This window comes from Eumetopias jubatus, unplaced genomic scaffold, assembly GCF_037043125.1.
Source record: "Eumetopias jubatus isolate StellerSeaLion01/CBP00866 unplaced genomic scaffold, mEumJub1_p1.0 scaffold_13, whole genome shotgun sequence".
NCBI classification, from domain to species: Eukaryota; Metazoa; Chordata; class Mammalia; order Carnivora; family Otariidae; genus Eumetopias; species Eumetopias jubatus.
In genome coordinates, this window is record NW_028274819.1 from 111855676 (window position 1) to 111881067 (window position 25392).

Here is a 25392-nt window from a genome sequence, read left to right on the forward strand (position 1 = left end):
ATTATTCTAGTACATCATTTAAATGACAGCTGTCTCTCTGAGGTGTTGAGTCCAAATATCCAGTCTCAAACACTGTCCTGATGGGATCCATTAAGTCAGAACTTGACAGGAAGACACACAGAAGAGTAGCAAATCAGTTAGGTCCACACTGTGGAGTGAGAACTCTTCTTTGACTGTGGCCTGACTATCTTAAGAAGACAAACTGAAGAGTGCAGTGTTATTCATGCCAGCCTGCATGCACTCTCTGTTCGGCATAAAATTCCTCCTCTTTCGTAAATGGTTAAATCTGTTCTATCCCAGTTTGAAACATTCCTCTTTCGCTCACAAATTTCTGGTCTTTGTGTATTACATTCTGTTTTTGTTTTTTGCTACATTAACTGGGGAAGAAAATAAAGAAGAGCCCTAGCTGGGACTCTGCACTTTGTCTTTGCACTACTCATAGACCTGGTTACGGATCCCTTGTCCACCATGCCTGGAGCCAGGGTGTGAGTATAGCTGCTCCGACATTATCCCTCTCAGCAGCTTGCCTCACCCTGACTCTTGTAAGATTCCCTGCGTACCTGTATTAGTCAATTATTTGAAGAATAAGCTGTGTAACAACCATCCCCAACCTAAGTGTCTGAAAGCAAGAATTACTTATTCTCACTCATGTGTCTGGGGCCAAATGGAGTCTGATAGACCTAGACCAGGCTTGTATGGTGTAGCCATCTGCATTTGGTTGGATCTGCATCTGCTCCGTGTGTCTCTCCTCTTTGTTCTAACCAGCTACCCAGTACATGTGCTTCTATGGCTATTGCAGAAGCACAGGAGGGTTGAATAGAAACATAGGATGTCTCCTAAGGTCTAGGCTCAGAATTGGTACATCAGTTCTTCTTCCTGCATTCTGTTGTCTCCATCGAATCTTATTCCCAAACCCAGCATCAGTAGGGCAGGAAAATTGAAGGGATTGACTCTAGAGTGACTCCTAGAAAGTCATATGGCAAATGATGAAATAAGTGGAACAGTATGAACAATAATGAAATCGACCATAGCACGCGCTCAGGACTTGATCCCAGTGCCCTTTCCTCTCTCGAGCAATGCTGTGCAAGAAGTCTGTGGACTACTTCTTAGCATTAGTAAGTCTTGTGATTCAGTAGGTCGGACTGAGGAGAATCAACCCATTTCTAGTTTTCCCTAGACCACTGCCGCTCACATGTAATCCATGGACCTGCTGTCAGTCCCAGAAATCCTTTTTTAGAACACACTAAGATAAGAAACTTGCACCAAATGTAGATTAAGTATGACCCTAAGTGCACTGTTTGTTTACTAAAATTGTTTATTATAGCAAGAAATTTTTGGTGAAGGAAGCTATATTTTGATTTTCAACCTGGCCCCTGCTCCTCATGATGTAGCCAGTAGGCACTTTAAGTAGTTTTACCCTTCTTAATCCAACATTTCCATCCTTAATCCAATATTAAGGAATGGATCTCTTAATCCAATATTTCAATCCTTTCACTAATTCTAGATGATGATACATAAATCCTCAGAACTGAAGTTAAAACATTATGAATTCAGTATCTTTATATTGGTGTTCACAGCCCTATTTGAAACTGTTCCATTAATAGGACAGGTTCATGCAGGGAATAATGTAATACTTGGATAGATAGGAAACTTGGCACTTGTGTAAAGGCCCAGGAAAAATGGAATATAAAATATGACCATATCCTGCCCCATACTCTTAAAATATAGTCATTTCCTTAGATTTAAATAGAAAAATATGTTTTCCATTGCCTTTTCAGCATACTTGAGAAACAATTTATTGTGTTCCCTGATGTGTACAGGTACCTATCAAATTACAGCCGTGATAGAATAGAATAATTATTTCAGTTATTAATACTTACCTGCTTTTGCATTCATATTATCTCATTCTCATTAGATTGGAACATTTTTTCCATTTTTTATTTTCACTTAGGAGCCATCAATAAATTATCTGTAATGTCTTTGGCACATTGAATGGATAACATCAGGTCACACGTAATGCGGTTTATATTTTCAGTGTTTTATGTCGACAGTCACAGTCATGTCAAACTCATTAGAAAAAACTTAATGAAATAGCTCCGGGGCCTAACATTTCTAGAAATAGTCAAGGAAAGCCAAATATAAAATATTAAGTGTATGTCTACATCTCTACATTTTATTACATACGTTACTTCCACTCTCTGAAGCAATAAATCGGGCTAAGAAACTGCTGCCCCACTCTCTGAACTCCTAAAATGTTTGCTGTGAGAATTCATTGTTCATTTACTCCTCTGTGTTATTTTTTTGCATGTCTGCCTAATCAAGTGACATTCCTCTATGTCTGCTTTAGGTTTTGTAAAGTATTTCTACTTTTTCTGAGGTGGGGACCCTTCTCACGGTCCCACAGGGAAGTCAGTGTTATCACTATTTTGCAGCTGAAGAAAATGCCTCCTACATTACCTGATTTTTCCCAAAGACACAGAGTTAGCAAGTGATACCAAACACTCCATTCAAATGCATCTTTTTTTTTAAAAGCTCGTGCATCTTAGCCCTTTCACAATAGGGGTGGCAGATAGAACATGGGGGTATCACCATCTATCCCTGCTCCATGCTCAGGATTGATAATAGTTACACCTGGAGCTCTTTCCCCAGAGCACCTGTGCAGTCTTAGAAAAGGTCCCAGCACACTGCTCTGAGGAAAGTCGAATACGTGTTTGGAACTGACATTCAGGATTAAATGTGTTTGATTTTCCATCTCTGTACCTTGCTTTGTTAGGATTTATGTTTTGTTTTGTTTTTTGTATTTATGCCCCATAGCATCCATCATTGTACTTTGTACAAAATAATAAACGCTAAATAGTTGTTCATGGTTTATGGTTAAATGGATACAAGTCATAATGTGGTAGAATTTAGTTGATGACAAGGAAGAGTTTTCCTTTCATTATCATTTCATTATCATTATCATTTCTGTGAGGAAGAGCAGATGCAAAGAAATCATTTATTTCTTATGTATTTCTGGGCCTCATCTGGTGCTACCCATTGGAGACCCAAGGACAAATTTATTCACGGGGCAGAAAAGGGAGGCAGAGCAGACAGATGTGTGAGGGCTGGGGGGATGGGGGGAGGTGTGTGATCTGGTACAGACACTGCTGTCTGTATGTCATCCCTGAGGAATGGGAGCCACCTGGGCACCCCCTGGATTGCCATTCACAGAGAACGGGGTGTCATGGGAGTTGGGCAGACCCCCCCCCACAGCCCAGAAGGAGCACGTATTGGGGGTTTGCCTGCAGGGTTTGTGAATCCTGTCTTCAAACCTGCACATGAGGAGCACTTGGGTGGCTTATTCGGTTAAGCGTCCAACTCTTGGTCTGAGTTCCAGTCTTGATCCAGGGTCATGAGTTCAAGCCCCATTGGTCTCCATGCTGGGTGTGGAACCTACCTGAAAAGAAAAGAGAAGAGAAGAGAAGAAGAGGAAAGAAAAGAAAACAAATGAACCAACTCAGTCAACCAACGGACTAATTGCTTAACCTTGCCGGTACTGCCTCCTTATATGGCTATCCATAGATTTTTCTTGTGTTGAGAATATTCTAAATTTCATTCCTTTGTCCAATATATATTGAAAGCCTTTTATTATCTCCCACTGGGTTCTGGAACAACAGTGAATGAGACCCAGTCTTTATTTTCCAGAAGCTTCTGGTCTGGAAAATGGAGGACAGGAAGAGAGTGAATGTTTCAGGCAAAGTCAATAAAAAAGCACATATTAAGTTTTCTGTCACAAAATCTGACCCAAGAAGTGTTATTTTCCACCCTCAACCCTACTTATCATATATCATCATAAGGTACTCTTGATTATTTTTTAACTAAAAAATCCTTCTGTATGACAGTTATTCACCAAGGAGAACAGGAGTCATCACTGTACTAGTTTTCAAGTTTTTCTAGAGGTATAAATGTCAGTGACACACCTTTACAAAAGGGCCTGTTTAGCAAACACCAACGATCCTATCAATAACACTTATAATAATTATGGTGCACTTCCTTCTGGGAGGCTCTCATTGGTATCGCCGTAGAAGGCGTCCGCTCTTCCTCACAGAAATTAGCATCCTGGTCTATGTACAAAGATAAAGATGTAGGCAGTGTCTCCTGAGTCAGTGTTTATGAGACACATGTCAGGACCCACGGAGAACCCCACAGGTGAGAGAAAATATCAAGACTTCCACATTTTATTTCTTATTAAATCCATGTAAATCCGTGAGTAGAGGTCACATCTTCCTATCTGAGTCTCTGGCATTTATCTCTGTGTGTTGGATGCTCGACAGGAAAACCCCCAAAGAGATGTTAACAAGTAGTTCTAAGGACATAGGGACATCTGGGGGCTGAAAAAGAGAACTTTCCTTCACCAAATTCTAATATGACCGATATTTCTTAAGCGCCACTGCATGCCAACTGCAGAAGGAAAGATTTTCCTGTCAACCTCCCTTCACCCCAGACAGCTTATACACACCCTGTTCAGAGTAAGAACCATGTCATATCCATTTTTTCATTCCCACAGTGGTTATGGGGCCCTGTCCATGTGGAAGGAGTGTGCACTCAGGAGACTTTGGCTAGACATATATTTCAAGCAGCCTTTTAAAAACCTTGGTAAAAACACAGACACACTTGTTGTGAACTCACTACCATTGGTGGCCACTCCTCTTGCTGCCCTGGACCTCTTTTTCTTCCTCACAGAACCCTGGTGAGGGGACATGGGTTTCAGGAAAGCCTCGGCCTCCCCCGGCCCGGGAAGTGTGCTGTGTGCATCTGAGGGAAAGCCTGCCTACCGGAGGGCTTGAGGGTTCCAGAAAGGTTTCTGCTTTCTTAAAATGAGATTCATGTAGAAGAAAGCCGTTTCTTGGCCTCTGCATCTGACCCTGTGAGGAGGAAATAGCTGGAGCTTTTGTAACCCTCTGTCAGATTTTGAGAACAGCCCACATGCCCAGCTAGCAGAGCAGAGAGGTGGGAGCCCGTGATGACACCTCAACATCTTGAGTGAACCTACCCTAAAAATGTTCTACTCCAGACTTCCAGTCCGAGATGACACCTTTTCTTTATTGTCCAGTCATTTTTTTGTTCGTTCATCTGTTACTTGCAACCTAAATTCACTTCTGGGATCCATGACTTGATCACAACGTGTGGCTCTGTGCAAATAAAGGAAAAGGCCTCTCCCCATGGGCAGAATTTCAGAAAGATTCTGTCAGCAGATATTGCTTGAGAGCTCTCTACTCTTCGAAAATTGATAAATTGAGAGAGAATGTATCTCAACAGAGATTTTTGGACTCTGTAGGACACGCATGGAATGAATAGTAAAAACCAGCTGGTATTCAGAGTAGTTTCCGTGTGAGCTCTTTAAGTGCATGAGAGCGTAGTCTTTGGGTCCCTGTGTTTAACCAAAAGTGAAAATAGAAACAAATTCTGTGAATAGCTAAATTGGATGACCATGCAAAACATACATGATATCATAAGTTGGTGAAACATGACATTCTGAAGAGTCTAATGCATATTGATACACTGGTACCTTTTTTAAAGATTTTATTTATTTTAGAGAGAGTGTGTGCATGTGTGTGTGAGCAGGGAGGGGAGGGGCAGAGGGAGAGGGAGAGACAGAACCTTAAGCAGACTCCCTGCTGAGTGATCTCAGGACCCTGAGGTCATGACCTAAGCTGAAATTAAGAGTCTTAACCTACTGAGCCACCCAGGTGCCCCAATACACTGGTACTTTTCAAATTTATTCAGTTGTCTCACTTCCCAAAACCCTATTTTGTTCTGCCTATATCTCTAGGTCTAATGTAGAGACATATACTAGTTAGAAAACTATGCTTTTGAATGGACTGTTTTATTTAAGGAAAATGTTAAATATGTCATTTTCCTTTGTGCACAGGTGCTTTAAAATGCTTTTTAAAACAATATTCCAGATGCAAAGGCAATGTTGTCTTGTCTTTTTTATTTGAAGTATCATAAGAGATGACCTGTAGTAGTTCTTGCCTCTGAAACTGCTCTTTTTCTAAGATTAACTTTAAAAAAGTGTAGCTTCATTCACACCTGGGACCCCTTGAGAGTAAACAAAATCTGCATTTCTTTTTCAGACAGTAGCCTGTCAATCTAAGAAACAAACAGAGCAGTTTTTCAGTCGCCAGCTTCTCATGGCATATGGTCTCTGCAGAAATCTCACAGAGAATTAGTCACTGTAGCTCAGTTTAAAAGTTAGAATTTTATTATGTTTCAGAAGAAAATCTAGTAAAGTCTGAAAGCAATTACTCATGGTTTATGAATGAAATAAAAAGTATCGTTATAAGAGTTCAGAGCAACAGATCCATGGCAATATTCTTGAGGCCTTAAGCTGATGGGAATGGAAAGTTCTATCTTTTCTTCCCCTTTGCAAAAACAATTTTAACAGAAGAACCTGGAACTTTCGCTTTCTACCATGCGGCGTCAGACTTAGGGTGAAAACATAAACCTAGAACACAGTCTGAAAGTAACTCTTGATTCCAAGCAGGCGCTCCCTAAGATCTGAGTAAATGCTTAAGGAGTGATGGACCACTTTGGGTCTTATCCCAGAAAATAACTTCAGATTGTTTTCTGCTAGTCGTGTAAGAGAATATATTATAAATATATGCACTCCCAGGGAAGCCAGACAGATGCTGGTATATCACTAGTCATTTTACCAAGTTGTCTTCCAATTTTCCAGTGTGATCATGCCTGTATGAGTTCACAGATAGATTCCTTTTAACAATGTGTGTACACACCATTATCATTCTCAATACTCATTAAATGCTGCTATGAATTGTCCTTTATGAAAGGCCAGACCCTTTGCTCTATGTCATCTGAAAAAGTGATTCTAGATGACCGTAGGAGTGGTCCAAGAAGAGAGTGAGCTTAGCTTACAGTGACGTACGTTTCATATGCCAAGGGTATATTGCAAGTGTCTTAGCAATCACTAAAGGACACTATGTGTTAAGGTATGTCCGGGTTTCCAGTTTGACAGTCTGGCTCTATCATAGATATACTCCAAATATACGACCATGTCTCATTTCACTTAGTTTTTCCTCTCAAAGATACTGTCATTTGCTATTAAATTTTTGCTTTAAAATGAAGATTACAGAGAGTAAACAGGTAATCTTACTTGTGATGAAAGACAGTCTCTTCTATTATCTATCAACTCATGTAATTCCCATATTTGTTCATTTATTTACTCTTGTAACAAACACTCAATTAATATCCCCTAAATCCTGGGGACTGTGCTTCATGCTGAGGACCATAGGTGAGCTTGCCTGTGTGTGGCGAACAGCACTGGATTGACTGGGTGTATAAAGCATGGAGGTGAGGAGCAGAATAAAATCCAGAATATTAGCTTATCTGTCCAGTTCTCCCCCTCCATCTGCTTAACTGGTTACAGAAATCTGATGTCTACTATTTAGAAGTAGTTGATGCAACTAAAATAAGCCAATGAATATCGAAGAAAATTTGTCTGTCATGCATTGAAGGGATTTTCTGAATGTGTGGTAATAGTGAGGACCAATGCATTAAGGTTCCCTTGGATTCTAAACAGACCAGTAAATATTAAGCACTTGACTGTTTTCCTTGAGATGTATTTAGTAAATATTAGCTTTTTGTGAAAATTATTTTAATCTAACATTTACAGATATTCTGAAGAACATATAAATAAGGTGCTACACAAATTTAATTTGCCCAGAGATTTCTTTGACCTAGACAGGAAAACCACCCAATTTCTGTGTTACTCCCAAGCAAATATTCATTGAGCAAGTATTCGTTGAGTAGCCACTGTGATTAATACCATTACCTAGCAATTTGTCATCTCGTTGAACAGGTAAGAAGAAACCTAAGTGTGGAGTAACGAGGAGACCTAGAGTATGAGTCAGTGGTAATGTGAGTGATGCAAACAAGGGTTGTTTCTGGGCCCATGACAGACATTGTTGCTCATTTCCATTTTCCCCACTTAAAATAGATACAGGCTCAGAATCCTAAGTTAGTATTGCAGGAGGTCATCACCATTCAAGTTTACCCACTGGGCAAATAAAACCCGTTTGCCATCTCTAAGAAGACAAGTAAGTTCTAAAAAAGGTCAAGGTCCCTTACTCAAATGTATTTTTCTGGCAACTCATCAACTCCCTGCTGAGTTTGAAATCAGATGAATAGTTATCTCTTAAGCATGACTAAATTTAGACAGACAAAACTCTGCCCTAACTTGCTCCATTTCCTAACAGCTAGACAGTTACCTTTAACAGTAATCATACAATCTTTCCCTATTTTGAAATATTAATATGTGAAAAAAAGGGACTTCAATGACATTCAGTATTGAAAAATGACTCAATCTATAAAAAGTATAATTATAGATACACATGATGTGGTCATGTCTATTACATGAGAGATAATGTACATAGCAAATAGGGAGATAGGTATATACAAGTCACAATTTAGAAGCCATATGTGAACAGCCGGTTAGTTTTCTCTTGGATTTGATGAATCTTTATTCAAATGCGATTGGGAAAATGCTTTGTCGTCATCACACGACTCAAGTATTTAATCATGAGGATATTTCAAAATCATCTTCTTTGTTCCACACTGTTCAAATTCTGTGGCACTTTTGTTGGACCGATGACTTCTTCCTGAAATTTACCCCATAAAGTAACTTCGGAAAATTCTCACTGTCTGTGAAGACTCGAAGTTCATACTTTTGTCTTCCTTGATGCTGTTTGTAAGAATATTAGTTTTCATAATCAGTGTTTCCTAGGAAAAAGGTGAAATCTAGTTTTTCCTGGGCATGACTTTTCCTTCTATTTTGCCTTTTATCTTTCTATATCTCTGAGCTGTGTTCCCAGTGATTAAAGCAGATCTTTTTGTCATTATGATTGTCTTGTTTTCTAGGTAGTAAGTTAGTATAATTGAAAAGGTCTCTCCCTTTGATTCTGTAGTACTTCCTGTCATGCCACTCAGCCTTGGCCTTCCCCTCTGCCACAGTTCTGAATGTTATCGATTCATTTTTTTCATGCCTTTCACTTGTAAACAACATCACAACACAAAAAGACTACAGTAGAAGAAAAGAGAATTATTAGAGAGTTAATGAATATGAATTATCCTAATGAGATAAAATGCAGTGTAGATATTTTTGGGCAATCTTTATTTTCACTCACTTTAATTTTCTAAATATAGACCCAAATAATTTTCATTTTAATGGAATTTTGTGATCAGTTTTTGTAGTATACCTATAAAATAGAAGCTATTTTCAAGGAAAGAGTATACAGTAGTCCTCCACCCCATATTTGTGATTTTACTTTCCCCAAATTCAGTTACCCTGGGTCATCTGTGGTCAGGAAGTGGCTGATCCTCCTTCTGATGTATAGTTGAAAGTTCAGGAGTAGCCTCATGTCACGTCAGAGTGCCGACATCATTCACCTTAGTCCATTTCATCACCTCACATCATCACCAAAAGTATGAGTACAGTAAGATATTTTGAGAGCCCACAATGACAGAACTCTCATCACAGTATATTGTTATAATTGTAGGTTACTATTAGTTATTGTTGATCCCTCATTGTGTCTAATTTATAAATTAAGCTTTATCAGAGGTATGCATGTATCGAGAAAACATAGTGTACATAGCGTTCAGCACTCTCCGTGGTTTCATGCATCCACAGGGGTCTTGGACTGTACGTCCCATGGATGGGAGGGGCTCCTGTAATTGCTCCGTGTTCTGCAATAACACAACAAAACCTTGTACGTCAAGAGATCTGGTGAGGTGAGGAGTAGTAACTATCAGTCCAGTACTTTGGGCATCACTACATTCCTGGTGACTATTTCTGGCAAATGTTCAAAAAGAAATTACGGTATTTTTTATTTTTCTACTTTGATAGACTCAAATTCTTAAAGAAGAATAATTTTGAGCTCGGAATTATCAAGTGATTACTCTCCAAATGGTTACTCTGAGGAAGTTTGTTTATAAAACGTTAACACTTTGGTTTGTGCCAAAAGGAACTGTGATTTAAAAATAATAATAATACATAACTGGCAGACAACCAACTCCCTCCTCCCCGAATTCATAAATAGAAAGGTTTTTCTAGTACAACTGGAGTTCTTAGAAAAAATCTCTGCTGGAGAATTCTAAATAAATATCTGATGTTTAATCAGCTTTGCTCTTGAGTTGCTTACAAACAGAATGAGCACAGGTGACTTGTTTGAGAACTAACGGGATTTGGGAAGACTAGTTTTCACTAGGAACACATGCCAGATTTTATCCAAAATTTCTTTAATGAAGATGGCCCCACCAGCTGTCCCTGGAAGAATTTAGGTCATTGATTGCAAGCTTCGGTACCTGGGGAAACACGGAGGGGGGGAAATTGTTGAAAATGCTCTCACACTGATTTTTAAATGAACATTTTTTTTTAATTTTTTTAAATGTTTTTTATTTATTTATTCATGAAAGTCAGAGAGAGAGAGAGAGGCAGAGGCAGAGGGAGAAGCAGGCTCCCCGCTGAGCAGGGAGCCTGATGCAGGACCCGATCCCAGGACCCTGGGATCATGACCTGAGCCGAAGGCAGACGCTCAACCATCTGAGCCACCCAGGCGCCCTAAATGAACATTTTTAACGAAGTCTTATTTTCACCTTTAGTAGTTCACATGGTGAGACCCCAACCCTGTGCTTTTTAAGTTAGATAATGTCCCATCAATTATCTCCTAATTAAATTCAGTTGCATCCCTAAAACATCCCTGTGTTTTAGGATCTGTTCTACAAATTGACCTATTCATTTTAAAATTAGAGACTCCCTGCCCTACCTTCTTTTATATTCTCCACTTCTCCCCCACTTTTCGTTTGCATCTTCAATAATGCACTGCCCTGCGTCTTACTAATGAAGGTACTATTTTGCATCCTGGGAAGGTTTTCTACACTGTGCTGTTAGCCATGGAGGGAGGGTGTGCAAGGATAATTTGACTTAGCTTTGTAGTAATACCAAGAATAACACACTAGGCAAGGCACAGACCTGAGCCCTGGTTAGTCTTGCTGAGCTTTTCTCTTCTAAATTAGAGGCTTGCGCTCTGGGCCCCGTCACCTGACTGTACGGTGCTTGATAGATCTGAGCACGGCCCCCACTCACAACAGCAACCCCCCTGCTTTGATTCCAGCGTGTTGTTCTTTTCTTTCTTGGTCCTGGGTTTTCCCAGTGTAGCTGTCGTGAACCTGGTGGTAACAGATTTTGATGGAAATAGTACAGAATAGGAGGAAGGACCATTTCAGTGGAATTCTCCCCAAAATAATCCTTTAATGTTGATGCCAGATGTACCCCCACACACACACACACAATGTCAGACCCACTGGCTACATCAAAATCGAAAAAAAAAAAAAAGAAAATATTTGCCAGGTGCCCGGGTGGCTCAGTCGGTTGAGTGTCTGACCCTTGGTTTAGCTCAGGTCCTGATCTCAGGTCATGAGACCCAGCCCCATGTCGGACTCCGTGCTCAGCAGGGAGTCTGCTTAAGATTTTCTCTTTCCCTCTGCTTCTGTTCTCCCCCACCCCCATTTCTCTCTCTCTCTCTCAAAAAAATAAATATTTTTTTAAAAAAGAAATAAAATATTTGGGCATGTTTCAACTTTATTTCTGATAAAGCTGCCTTTTGTTGTTGTCTTCAAGATACTTTCAGGTTTTAAGAAGAACTCTGAGTATGCATATTTGCAGTAACCAGCCATTCAGTATATTTAACAGATGTATTCTCGGGGTCTCTATTTGCCCAGACCAGCAAGGTGCTGGCGTTACGAGGCATAGTCCTTCTCCTCAAGGAATATAATATTCTGCATACGACTTTTTCTTTTTACTTTCCTATGAGACTTTAAGGAAATAGTGAAGCACCTTTGAATATCTTCAGTTTTTATCTCCTGTACCTAACCAGCCTCACTTGAGCTTTAAAAAGCGCTAAACATAGAATACGTTGTTCTCACATTAAAAGATTTATTGAAATTATTCCATAATGTGTTCAGTGCAAATCTATGTGCGAAGTAACTAGCGGTGTGCCCGGGGTACTCTTCTAGTTTGTAGGAAGTAAAGGTTGTCCTAAATGTGTGTTTGAACACCTCGTTCAGGTTACCCACTTACACTCTTATTTTAGATGACAGAATACAACTATGTATAAAATCACGTTATAGGTGGAAAAGCGTCTGTGCCATTGAAGGTGTGCGATCTCGGGTTCCACCGCCCCATCTTTGCCTCACCCTTGACCGCTACGTCATGGTCAACCCACTGGCAGCTCCATCCCCTTACAAGAAAATCGGGGGGGGGGGTTGTCATGTCCCTTGGACCTGCACAGAAGCTTGAGCGCCACGCGATGGCAGCGCCCTGAAGTATCAGTTTAAGAAACAGAAGCCAGAAGGATGACACAGTGGGCCTAATGCCGTTGTGTGTTGTGGCGGAAAGCCACCGGCACCAGAACATGGCAAAGCTGAATTGAAGACTCTCACCCACACCGGCTCCCGTTCCTCTGGCTTTGCAACAAATCACTTCAGCTTCTCTGGGTTGGTTTCATGACCTGTTAAAGTAACAAAACAAAATTTAATTTAAAAGAAGAAAACAGAATGACAGCAACGATATTTACTACCTCCCTTTTTGTTACATAAACTTATATTGATGATGGACTTACAAAATTGGATTCTTATCAACTATATTGCTCCCTACAAAAATTAAGTAGTCTTATTGTGGTTGTTTAGCAGCAGAAGTGGGGCTTCTCGGTTTATATATCATTCAAGTGTAGTCTGGGCAAACGTTGTTTCTATAATATATTGTATAATTATGGCACAGCCATTTTGCAAATGAAATTTTGTAATATATGCCCTTGCACGTTAGGAATTTTCTGCCTCTGGTGACCATTCTTTGCTTTTGTGACCATCAGTCATGCTGCTGGCTCCTGGATGTCTTATGGGGACAGTGGGGCAAATGTGTATGCCTGTCCTGTCCCGCTGCATTTGTGTGAGGTGGTGCAGTCTGTAATTATATCATTGATTGTTCCTGTGGATCAAGTATTTTAATCCTATTTAACCACTCAGCATCTGGGCTTTGCATTTTATGTTGTCATAGGTAATATGATCTGAGAAGAAATAAAAGTATTGCTATTATTCGTGATTCCATTCCCTCTTAAACGTTATGTTATGGGACGATGGATTATCTCGTGTATCTGTTGGAACCAGGGATGTCTCTGTTCCATGACACGGAGGAAGCTGGATGAAGGGGGGACACCCAGGTGCTCTGTGTCAAAATCGGTAAGACAGGTAGCCTCTCACGGTCGGATCCCTGTGCACCAGAGAGGATGAATTGGAAGAGGTTCCAAGGTCACAGACAGGAAAGTGAGCCCGAGACAGGCCATGAGCTGGAGAGGCAAGATGGAAAATTGAGCTTGAGGTGCAGGGTCACAGCAAGGAGGTGAAGGAACCAGTAAGTCAGGAATAGCAAGCAGGATGATGGAGGTGGTCAGCCAGGTGGACGGTTCTCAATCTAGGCAGCAGTAGAATTATCTGGAGGGTCTATTAAAACAAACAGTGCTGGTCTCCACCCCAGCTTTTCTGCTTCAGTAGGTCTGGGATGGGGCCCAGTAATCTGCATTTCTGGTAAGTTCCCAGGTGATGTTAATGAGTCTGATTTGAGAGACACACCTGGAGAACCGCTGTTCTAGATGAATGCCAGAGTGAGTGATGGGGCCTACAGTGACTCTCCATGAGCTCCTCTGATACTGGGTTGGATGAGCTAAGTTTGTTTAAAGGGTTTGGGACAGAATAGACAAATAAAATATTTGGCTTTGTTTTTGTTTTTTGTGGTTTTTTTTCATTTTAATTGGCTTTAAAAATAAGATCAAATGCATAACTCAGAGTTTATGAGGATGTGAACTTCTTTCTGAAGTAGAATGTAAAATAAGAACTTATATTCTTGACATATAAACATACCTAGGGTATGGTGCTGAGTGAAATATTCCATCAGAGGAAGACAGTTATCAGATGATCTCACTCATATGTGGAATTTAAGAAACAAAACAGAGGAGCACGGGGAAGGGAGAGAAAAATAAAACAAGATGAAATCAGAGAAGGAGACAAACCATAAGAGACTCTTAACTCTAGGAAACCAATGGAGGGCTGCTGGAGGGGAGGTGGGTGGGGGGATGGGGTCACTGGGGGATGGGCATGAAGGGGGGCAGAGATGTGATGAGCACTGGGTGTGACAGACTGGTGAAGCACTGACCTCCACCTCTGAAACTAATGATACACTGTATGTTAATTAATTGAATTTAAATGTTAAAAAAGGAAAAAAATTCTTTATGAAAAATGACATATTTCATAGTTTTGTAGTTTAGCAGCTAGGACAATGCTCTGAAGACGGACTGCCTGGGGTCAAATCGCGGACCCACCACTAGCTTTGTGCCCTGAGGACCCAGGCTCCTTAAATTCTCTGAGCTTCCTTTGTGAAGTAGGGGATATTTCCTAATCATACAGGGTTCTGGTGAAGACTCAGTGAAGTAGCATATTTAAACTTACTGGAGTGCCTGGCACATCATAATTACTCCATAAATGTTAGCTGCTATCGGACACCAAAGTGAATGATTTCATTCGCAAGTGTGACTTTATATATAATACTTGGTAGTAATCCCAGGTTAAGCCTGATATGTTGCTGTCTGTACTGTTATTCATTATTAACTCTTCTGCTGAGAATAGCCCTGAGTCCGCACGAAGTTATAAATTATATGTAAACAGTGTGACTCAGAAGTCAAAGTGGATTACAGATAGCAAAGAATCTAAACTTGCCTCTGATGAATCACTAAACTCTACCTCTGAAACTAATAATACACTGTATGGTAATTAATTGATTTGAAGTCTAAAAAAAAAAAAAAGATTAAATAAATAAATAAAATAAACTTGCCTCTAACACATTTCAGACCGAGAAGGAAGAACACCTTCTATGGCATAGGGGTTAAGAGAATCAAGCCTGGGACCAGATTGCTGGCTTTTTCTTCTGACCCCACCCTTTACCAGCTCTGTGACTTTAAATAAATTATTTGACCTCTCTGTGCCTGAGATTCTTCCTCTGCAGAGTGGTAATAAGAATATCTATCTTGGCGGGTTGTTATAGAGCTCACGCGAACACACACGGTCCTGTATGGAAAGAGTTTATCCTCTAAAGGAAACATGCAAAGTGCTTGGAGTAATGCCTGGCACAAAATGTGCCCTAGCCAAGGAATTGCTGGTATTCATATTTGTGTATGTGTGTATTTTGGCAGGATTTTGATTTTTAAGGGAAAATAAATCACAAAACGTGAGAAAAAAAAATTTTTTTTTTTTTTTTTGCCTTCAGGTTAGAGTTCGATACAGTTTTGTCTTACCTAAACTATGTAAGAAGGAAAGCCTCCCACTCCACACCCACCAGAACTTCCTTAAAAATACAATAGGCATTTCGGGGCGCCTGGGTGGCTCAGTTCATTGAGTGTCTGCCTTCGGCTCAGGTCATGATCCCGGGGTCCTGGGATTGAGCCCCGCATCTGCTCCCTGCTCCGCGGGGAGCGTGCTTCTCCCTCTCCCTCTGCCCCTCATTCGTGCTCTTTCTCTCTCTCTCTCTCTCTCTCTCAAATAAATACATAAAATCTATCTATCTATCTATATAAAATAGGCATTTCATGTATAACCTGAGTTAGTACTTTGAAGACAGTCTAGCCTTTAATGATGTTCTAGTGAAAAAGAAGTCCCTTTCTTGCAGAAGAACTCTGTACACCGCGTCATGGACTTGGCCACGGCCAAGTTCTGTGGTCTTTTTTCGGTGCATATTGTCCTTTGGTCTTGCTCCTGCATTGGACAGTACTGACCGCTGAGTTTTTGCACCTGCCCCTTTCCTGGGCAGTTGGTGTAGACCCGCACTGCTGTGGTCCCTGTTCCTGATTTCCCCAGGCATGTGTGCCAGAGCCCAGGTCCTGGGAGGGCTGTGTTCCCAAGGCTCCTGTTTGCCCTCCCGACCCTCGCCATACCTCTGCTGTTGTCCCAGCACAGGTCTAGGTCCTGTCCCCAGAAGCCTGCTGAGGCTTGCCCTGGAATTCCTTCTCACCACATCGAAACTCAGCTCCCAGGGTTGCAGCATCACCACACGGCGCTCAGGCCTTGGGATCAGCTGGTGGCTGCTACCTCTGACTCAGCCCTTTGCATTCCTTTCTTTAACTGCAAGTTCTGCTTGGTTTATTCCCCTGACGCGGCCTCGCTGTTCCCCACCCTTCTAGGTCAGAACCTAGGAGATGTTCCCCCAGCAGGTGCTCTTCCCCGTTCATCTTCTTCAGCGCCCCCAAGCCTTGGCCCTTTGCAGAGCCTTCCTGTGTCCACTTCTTTCGAGTGCAGGTGCTTCTGTCTGGCTCTCAGCAGTGTCTGTCACTTACCTTTAAAGCTGCAGGTCCCCCCACCTGCCTGTGTCCCACTTCGGCCCACTTGGACTCCGCTCCGATCTGGTGTTTTGCAGATGCCTCCGCAGAATCCCATGCACCGCCTTGTATTCACCGTAGCCCTGTATCTCCCGGCCTCGAGCAGCCGGGGCCTTACACCCAGTGCTTCCCGTTCCTTGTGCGTGGCTTATGAACGCGTGCGAGGTGTGCGGCCGCTGTGTTTCTCAGGTCCACAGCCGCAGGGACTATTCTTGAAGCACTCCGAAATTAGAGCCAAACGTAACATAGCATCTGGAATCCCAAAAACACACAACCGCTGAATACTATCCCCAAAGGAGACCAGATGGAAAACAAGCCGCTCAGACTCCTTATTTGATAAATGAGCAATGTGAACCCCTCAGATGCATATTTTTAAATGTAACAGTTATATATTTAGATTTACGGGTACCTTCTATTCATGGCAAGTGGTTATCTAGTTGCTATTTACATTGATACAAAGTTTTATCTTACAATACATTTGCTTTTGATTAAAAATACTAATTTAGAGGGGCTCTTGGGTGGCTCAGTCAGTTAAGCATCTGACTCTTGATTTCAGCTCTTGATTTCTTGATCTCGGGGTCCTGAGGTCAAGCCCCGCCTTGGGCTCCGCTCAGCAGGGAGTCTGCTTGGGATTCTGTCTCTCCCTCTCCTCTGTCCCTCCCTCCCACCCACTTGCGCGTGCAGGCATGCTCTCTCTCTCTAAAAAAATTTAATTTAGAGAAATATTAAGCAAATAATTGTACTCAAGGAAATATGGCACCAATTGTAAAGGCAAAACTTTTACCTTTGAAAACACTGCAAAACATTGTGTTTACAGTCTGTACTTAATAAATGATTATTGATTGGCTGATTGTTCATCTCTCTCTTCCTAACAAACAGCCCTCACTCGTTTCCTATAAGCCCCCTATGACCAAATGAGCAGACAGGTAATTCTCATGGCTGCATTTTTAGCATAAGGTCTGGGAAGGAGAGGAGGGAAGGGTCAGCCGGGAGACGTTGTCTGTTGGCACCCGGGAGGCCGTGCGTGGCTGAGCTCACTGGAGGTGGCCACAGCCCCAGAGCTGTCACTCATGTCCTGGTTTCCAGAGAAGAGCTCCTGCCAGCCCCCCGTGATCCTCCAGCACTCTCCCCATGCAGAATCGAACTGGGCAAGTGCAACACGTTGAACACTGAACAAGTAAAAACTATATATATATATTTTGTAATTCCTGTCCGCACAGGAACATTTGTGAAAGGGAGAGAAGCCTTTGCATGTCACTTGCTTCTTCCCTCTTCCTTCCTCTGTTATTTGGGACACTTTGCCAGCCACCCTGGGCAACCCCACCTTCCAGTGGTTTCCACCAGCAATTTAAGCCTCCCTGACCAGGCTCGCTGAATTAGAGGGCCTCAAAGTAAACTCTCTGCGGGAGAATGCAAATAGGCTGTGGTAGGAGGTCCACTAATGGCAGGGTCTGAACAGCCAAAATCTAAAATGCAAAGAGCTCTGGATATTGGGAAAGATATAACAACAGACCTACCCAGAGTGAGGTCAGAGTTCACAGGGGAAGGGCACAACGCCTTCGAGACTACACTTCAGACACCAGCTGCAGATTGGGAGGGGCTACCAGTCAACCCATACTTCTTACCAACTGGCTCTAGATTCAGGGCTTCGCATAAACCCATCGGGTTTGATAATTTGCGAGGCCGACGTAACGACTCAAGAAAGCGCTATCGTTACAATTATAGTTTTACTGTGAAGTTTGTGCAGGGTACAAATCAGGACCAGCCAGATGAAGAGACAGCTGGGATGAGGTCTAGGAGGGTCCCAAGCATGAAGCTTTCACGTCCTCAGGACGCGTCACCTCCTAGCACATCCGTGTGTACACCGACCAGAAAGTTGGCCCAAGCCTCTGGGACCAGGGTTTCTATCGGGCTTTCATTCTGCAGGTGTGACTGATAGGATCACTGACGGTACACGGTACACGCCTGGACCCAGTCCCCAGTGCCCCTTTCCTCCAGGGAGATGGGGAGGTCAGGCTGATGTCAGGGCTCCAAGCTCTAACCCTGTAACCACAGGGTTGGTCTTACTCTATAGCCAGCCACCGTCCTGGAACTGTTTAGGGGCCCATGGCTCACATTGGTTGGCTAATCACTTCATTAGTGTAAACTCAGGTGGGGTCCCCAGGGCCCACCATGAATAACAAAGACCCTTCACTCACCTGGAAAATTCTCAGGGGAGAGCGGTTCCCTGTTAGGGAACCCAGGACAAAGACCAGACAAGTTCTTTACGATACAACACACAGAAACTAGAATAAGAATCAGGCCTTTAAGGGCCTTCTGCCCTTAAAGGCATCTGCCTTCGGCTCCGGTCGTGATCCCAGGGTCCTGGGATCAAGCCCCACGTCTGGCTCCTTGCTCAGCTTGGAGTCAGCTTCTCCTCCCTCTGCCCCTCCCCCTTCTCGTGCTCTCTCTCAAACAAACGAACAAACAAAAACAGAATCAGGCCTTTAAGTCACCAAAAACGAAGGCAAAGAAATAATGATTTTAATGATGGAGAAACCACCGGGAAATGTTTGAATTACAAATAAGTGGTCACTAAGCCCCGTGAGATTCTTTTATGTGTTTCGTTCACTTGCCCATTCATGCAACAATATTTATTGAGTCCGACCTGTGCTTACCACTGAAGCTATGCCGTGATGCTGTCAGGGTAAAGAGAAAAAGAAAGAAAAAAATTTTTTTATTACATGGAAGGAGGAACTATTTGAAATTATTTATTTTCATATTGATCTGAATGAACCCGAGTTCCGAGATAACTGTTCATTTTCCTTGTCACAAATTATGTTAAAGGAGCTCTCCAAGTACAAAATGTTTCGCAGGTAGTGTGGGTCTGCAGCGGCTGGGGAGGTGGGGGGTCGTAGAAGGAATGTGGATGTTGCTTGTTTAACCGGGAGGCTGCCGTCTGGCCTTCTGCTGTTAGACAAAACTCAAGAGACGTGCTTTAACATGAGATGTTTTTAAACTGTTCTTTGTTTGCTTTCTTGTAATTGGAGCAACATACTAATTTCTACCAGTTGTGACTACTAACAGAGAGCAATCACCTCACAGACTTGTACCGAAGAGACGAGACCATCCAGGTGACAGGACACGGCCACGTGCAGAGCCCTCGCTTCCCCAACAGCTACCCCAGGAACCTGCTCCTGACCTGGCAGCTCCAATCGCAGGAGAAAACCAGAATACAGCTTGCCTTCGACCACCAGTTTGGCCTGGAGGAGGCCGAAAATGATATCTGTAGGTAAGTGGGGAGAATCCCTTTCAGGGGCACACTTCCCAGGTGAAGAAGAGCTGGATTTAAGGCATCACACCAGACTTCCCTGGGGGGAGGCCCCGAGGACCTACCCGAGGCACGTCGGCCCCTCTCCTTTTCCCAAAAAGCCTTTGTGTCTGTCCGTCCTGGCGGGTGGAACACACTGGAGTGCCCACGGCCTCTGCAGAGGGCCTGCTTACCTGGTGCCTCTCCCGGAAATGCAGGCCCACAACTGCCAGAGAAGGGGGCCCCCCGTAGGCCCCGCTCCAGCCAGGCCCCGAGCGGCCTTTGTGAGCAGGTAGACGCATCCAGTGTCCCACATCACCCACAGCCACGTCGGGGGCTCTGGTGCAAGCCTGCTCCCGGCTCCCCTCTGCTCGGCTCCGGGAGCTCAGCCAGGCAGCCGTCCCGGGTGCATGGTCCTGATCGCCCCGCGCACGCTGGGGGAGGGTGATGGCGAGGCCCGGATCCTGGCTGCACCCTGAAACCTCAGGCCTCACAGCTGTCAGCCCCAGGCTCTGGGAGCCCCGCACACCGTCTGTTTCCGGTCCTTCCTGGGTCAGCGGTCGACAAACACTGTGCCTGAGAATCTTCTCCCTTCCAAGCGTATTTATCAGAGAAGGTCCTGGCCGTTCCTTGAATGGTCTGCGCCCAGCATCATATTCACCTAATTAGCACACACGAGGCTGGGGAGGGTTTGATTCCTCCCGGTACCTCACCGCACGCACGCACTCCTTCTCCATTGCCGACGCCCTGCCCAACGGCTAAATCCTTTCGGCAGCATTATTTCCCTTTGGCTCAGAAAAAGAGGGTGCCTCAAATCTGGCCGTCCTTTGTTGCATGTTTATTATGCTGACAGCTTTTATTACATGGCTGTTGTTTGCAAGAATAACAGCAGTGACGATTACTTTCTAGGATCACAGAGGGTAATGTATGCCAGAAATCAGACACAAATACAGGCAGAAGAGCCCGTTAATATTTACAAAGAGAACAAACTCAAGCAGATCTCGTGTTTCAACATTGAAAGGGAGAACTCATTTTCTGTGCTGGAAAAAGAGATGGTGGGAGACTTTTTTTTTTTTTTTTTTTGGAGACTAGGAGGTGATGATGACCCAGATGGGAAGGCAGGTCTCTGCTGCTGAGCTGGGATTTTGATCCTGGTAGGGAGAGAGCTCTTTCAGCACCCCGGCCTTGAAAGTAGAAGATGCTAGGGTGGTTTCCTTTCGGGGCCCTTCATCAAAATCCAGTTGCTTCCCCAAATTTACGGAGGCAGGTAGAGAAGTATGATGTGGGAAACGGGAGAGGAATGCAGGAAGGAGACACATCAGAGCCTCAGACCCTCCCGGCGAATTAATGTGATGCTCTCTTGACTTCATCCAGAGTAAAAATTACACTGACGTTGTGTTTTCCAAAAAAAAAAAAAAAAATGAAAGTAACCTATGGTGTTATTAACAGTTTCAAGTATACTCATGCTTTGTGCAGTAACTATGATTTACCGCATATTGTATATAAAATAAAATGCAATTGATTTCCTACCATCTGTTCCAAAGCCTCCTTGATGTTTACACTGTAATATTTTATTGCTTGAATAATGATTCTTTGTGAGTGCTTTTCACCTTTCAAGCACCATAAAAACATTAACTAATTAATATACACCACACCCTAGAGATATCCAGCTAGTAAGTTTGTATAAACCTCTTATTTTGCTCATAAGGAAACTGAGGCAAAGGAATTAAGGGACTCGTGAGTCACTTCAATGAAAGGTAGTCATGATACGGACATTGGATAAGTTGGGTGGGTGATAAGTTGGATCGTGTGTGATGAGTTCACCCACTCCTGCGATTACCCTCCCCGATTCGATAAGAGCTCTGTGGTGGGTTCCCTTCACATTCACCTGTGATGTTTCTCACGCTGATTCCTTTTGGCAGTCGCGACAGAAAATCCCCGGTGCGTTGAGCTTGCAGCCGCTCCTCACCCTAATCCTCGTCCTCTGCACTGTGACTTTAGCATCCCGTGTCATTTGGGGAGAGGCAGAGACTGATGCCCAGAACTGAAGGTCAGGTAGTTCAGCTCACCAAGGAGACTGTCCCAAGATTTGGGGTGTCTGAAAGTAAGAGAGATGATCCCTAGAAGGTGTACACTGTCACTGAAGATGCTCCACTGTGCGACGGAAAGGTTATATGGGACACTCAGAGAGGGACTGTCCCCTGTCCTTAACCTTGGCATTCTGTGTTTCTCTGCCCAAAGTCAGAGCTGAAACTATGGTCTTCAGCATATTCACACACTGGTTTAAGCATCCCAGATATTTCCAGGAATGGTTAGGGCGCATCCCTCCCCAAAGTCATAATGCTTTTTACTATGAAAACTGTCCTATTTTATGATATGATACTTCCAAAAGACAGTTTCCAAAAAGAGAAAATATTGATTTATTTTATTCTACCATGTATTTTCTATAATGGGATGATGTAATGTGATGCTGATTCCATATGCTGTGTAGATACAGGTCCTTTCTTAAGGAAGCACTGAATGTGGTGAATTAATTCAAAGTGGGAATTTGTTTGAAAAACTTTATATAGTAAATATTTGGACATATAATTAGAGCTATATCTCCAAAAATAGGACAATAGATGACAATAGATTGTAGTTACTAGTTCTCCTAGGAAACCCTTACAAGCCTTATGCTCAGAAGGTGGCCCATTTTAATTACTGATGATTTGGGAATACTCGTGGCTAAATGTGCACAGGGCTCTTTCAGATTATTGAAGTTTGAATTTGAAAAACTTAATCCAAAAAACTAGGTTTGCTTTCAAAATTTCAGCGGGCTTTAATTCTCATTTTAGTTAGTAGGTCATGAGAAGCCACAAATGTTAGTTTTATTTTCTGAGTAGAAGTATGAATTTCAAAGTCTACTGTAATCAAAACACATTTATTTATGTCAAATTGAAACTAGGTATGATTTTGTGGAAGTTGAAGATGTATCTGAAACCAGTACCATAATTAGAGGGCGGTGGTGTGGACACAAGGAAGTCCCTCCAAGGATAACATCAAGAACGAACCAAATTAAAATAACATTCAAGTCTGATGACTACTTTGTGGCTAAACCTGGATTCAAGATTTATTATTCTTTTGTGGTAAGTAGCCTAAACCACCCTGCGATTAAAAGCAGACACTGGTTTTATGAGGTATGAAGATATCTTCTGTGATTAAATGCGGTGGTATGAGGGTGAACTTCACCAATTCTCGGTGGTATGCTGTGTTCCTACCCTACAGCCAACACAGTAAAGCTTTCTTCTGTAAGGAACACCACTGTGGATCGATTAAGTCAACCCTCGGGTCCACACCTTTTTTTTTTCTTTTATTATTTTATTTTTTTAACTTTTACCATTGTTTCTTTTTTTTATGTTATGTTAGTCACCATACATTGCAACATTAGTTTCTGATGTAGTGTTCCATGATTCACTGTTTGCGTATAACACCCAGGGCTCCACGCAGAACGGGTCCACACCTTTTGAAAGGAAGCATGGTAAATAGAGAAAGTAAAATAGTTGATAGTAAAGCAGTTTTACCTTTGATTCAGCTAAAGTAGGATAAATGTACAGCCAAAAAGAAAAAAAAAAAAAAAAGGCAGTTGAGAGTTGACCATCTTTGGTTCAAAAAGTTGTCTGTGTAATTCCAACCCCAGAGAAGAGTCTGAATGATTTTAGTTTAAGTTCTGATCCAAACTGGGGAAGGGTCTGTGTTATGATCATAGAGCCTCAGAGGTAGCCAGCCTCTTGAAGATCGTAAAGCCTCAGTACGGACCCCAGAGTTGCGTACTGGCTGCTGTGCCCGTGCTTAGGTGTGATCTCGCCTCTCCTACAACACGCCGGCCGCCATCCCCAACTCCAAGTGGCTCTGACTGGGGGAAACTGCTCAGCCTCTTATTGAGTCAAAATCTACATCGTCGTTAATTCCAGTCACACGCCGTCAGGTGTCTGCTTTACTCACGTGGTCATTAGTAAGACACTAGAAAGTTCCTGCTCGTCGTCAGACGCTCCGATAGGTGTCGTGGCTACAAAAGTGGGCAGGACAGACAGGGTTCTTGAACCCCTGGAGTTTATAATCTGGTGGGGATGACCATCAGTTACAAACCCATGGGGAGTGAGAACGATGAGTAATGAGTTAAGCTCAGGGAGACACTGGGATAATTTTACCTATTTGCTGTCTTAGAAATCCATGAATCCTTCATGTTCATAGCATGATGCCTTTTGTTTTCCCACAAACACATTTTATTCCCATTCAACTTGACTCTGGCCCTTTTCAAAGTATGGATATCAAAATAGAACACAGCGCTATGAATGGAGTCAATCTGTGTTTTTGCTCCCCTCTTATGTTAAATTTTGAATGGAAAAAAACCTTGCTTTTTATAGCTGATGTGGGTGGTTGTTTTTTGTTTTGTTTTTTTATTTTTACACTATAGTGAGTTATTAAACACTAAGTGAATTCTACATCAGAATAAATGAAAAAATAGCATGAGGTGACACTGATTCCAGTTTTAATCCTAAAATAATCCATCAAGCAACATTTACATTATTGCAAACACACAGTGCTGCTCAGCATTAAAATTGAAGTGTGACCCTTTGCTTTCTACATTTCTTTCTTTTAATGTGTCCGGTGGTGCATCTCTTCTCTGCTGTTCATGGACAAAGCAGGCTTGGCATGTTGGAATGATGATGGATAGGCTTAGTGAAGGACCTTTTTTTCCCTTAAAATACCAAGCACTATTCCTGCTAATGGATATACTTTTTGTAGAAATTTGGTTACGACTACATCGAGTGGTTCGTAAGTCAGCTAGAAATACCCTAACTCTAATACAGTGTCTCTAAGGCAAAATAATTCCTTTTTTGGTTTTGTTTTTGGTAGAAAAGACAGTACAGGTATGGATTTAGGGAAGAATGAATTCTCCTGTTGGAGGTGTTTGGGGTTATGGTGCAGGCTCCTCACTCATTTACTAGCCAGTGGTAAGTGGCCTGTTGAACAGCCTCTGTAGTCGGCATGGAAACTGGCATCCTTCCACGCCCTTACTCATTCACCTCCACCAGGACACTCAGTTGTGGGTTTTAGGAATGACGATAATGATCACTTCTTTGCATATTTCCCTGCTGACCTCTTGGTCTGCATTCACTGAGAATAGCTCCGGGCTGCTTTTCTGCTCCTAAAAGCTTTTGGCACTATATGTGACCACCTAGAGCCAAAGTGCTTTGGTGGCTGAATCCCCAGAGGTAGAATGAGCGTGTGTATAGACTGTAGATCTCTGTGGCTTTTGATAAAACTTCATTTGATTCTTGCTCAACAGGGATAGAAGACCACTATGGCTCAAACAGTGTATTGGGAAGATCATTTTATTTGTGTTTAAGTTGTACTTGCAGAGACTTCAAAGCAGTGTTTAGAACAGACTCTACAGAGACTGGGCTTAAAGCCTAAAGTTGGCCAACTATACGCTAATATGGAGACAGGGGGATTAAAAATGGCAAACCCTCTTTAAGTGATATCGAAATTATTATTTTTCCAATGTTATGCTGACCCAGAAAACTTCTTCTAAGGGTTGGAGACAGCTGTTTTGTAAACCCTACCTTCAGGCATGGTAGGTTCCAAGGA

At 42.6% G+C, this 25392-nt stretch overlaps 1 protein-coding gene across 2 annotated transcripts in view; it reads left to right on the plus strand.

Annotated features, from left to right (window-relative positions):
* PDGFD (platelet derived growth factor D) overlaps positions 1 to 25392 on the plus strand; it is a 228385-nt gene that overhangs the window by 137020 nt on the left and 65973 nt on the right. The window contains exons 2-3 of one of the 2 annotated variants that reach the window (XM_028105720.2): positions 19539 to 19743; positions 22706 to 22886. In XM_028105720.2, the coding sequence (XP_027961521.1) occupies positions 19539 to 19743; positions 22706 to 22886 (386 nt within the window). The remainder of the gene's footprint in view (positions 1 to 19538; positions 19744 to 22705; positions 22887 to 25392) is intronic. The other variant, XM_028105721.2, reaches the window with a different exon arrangement.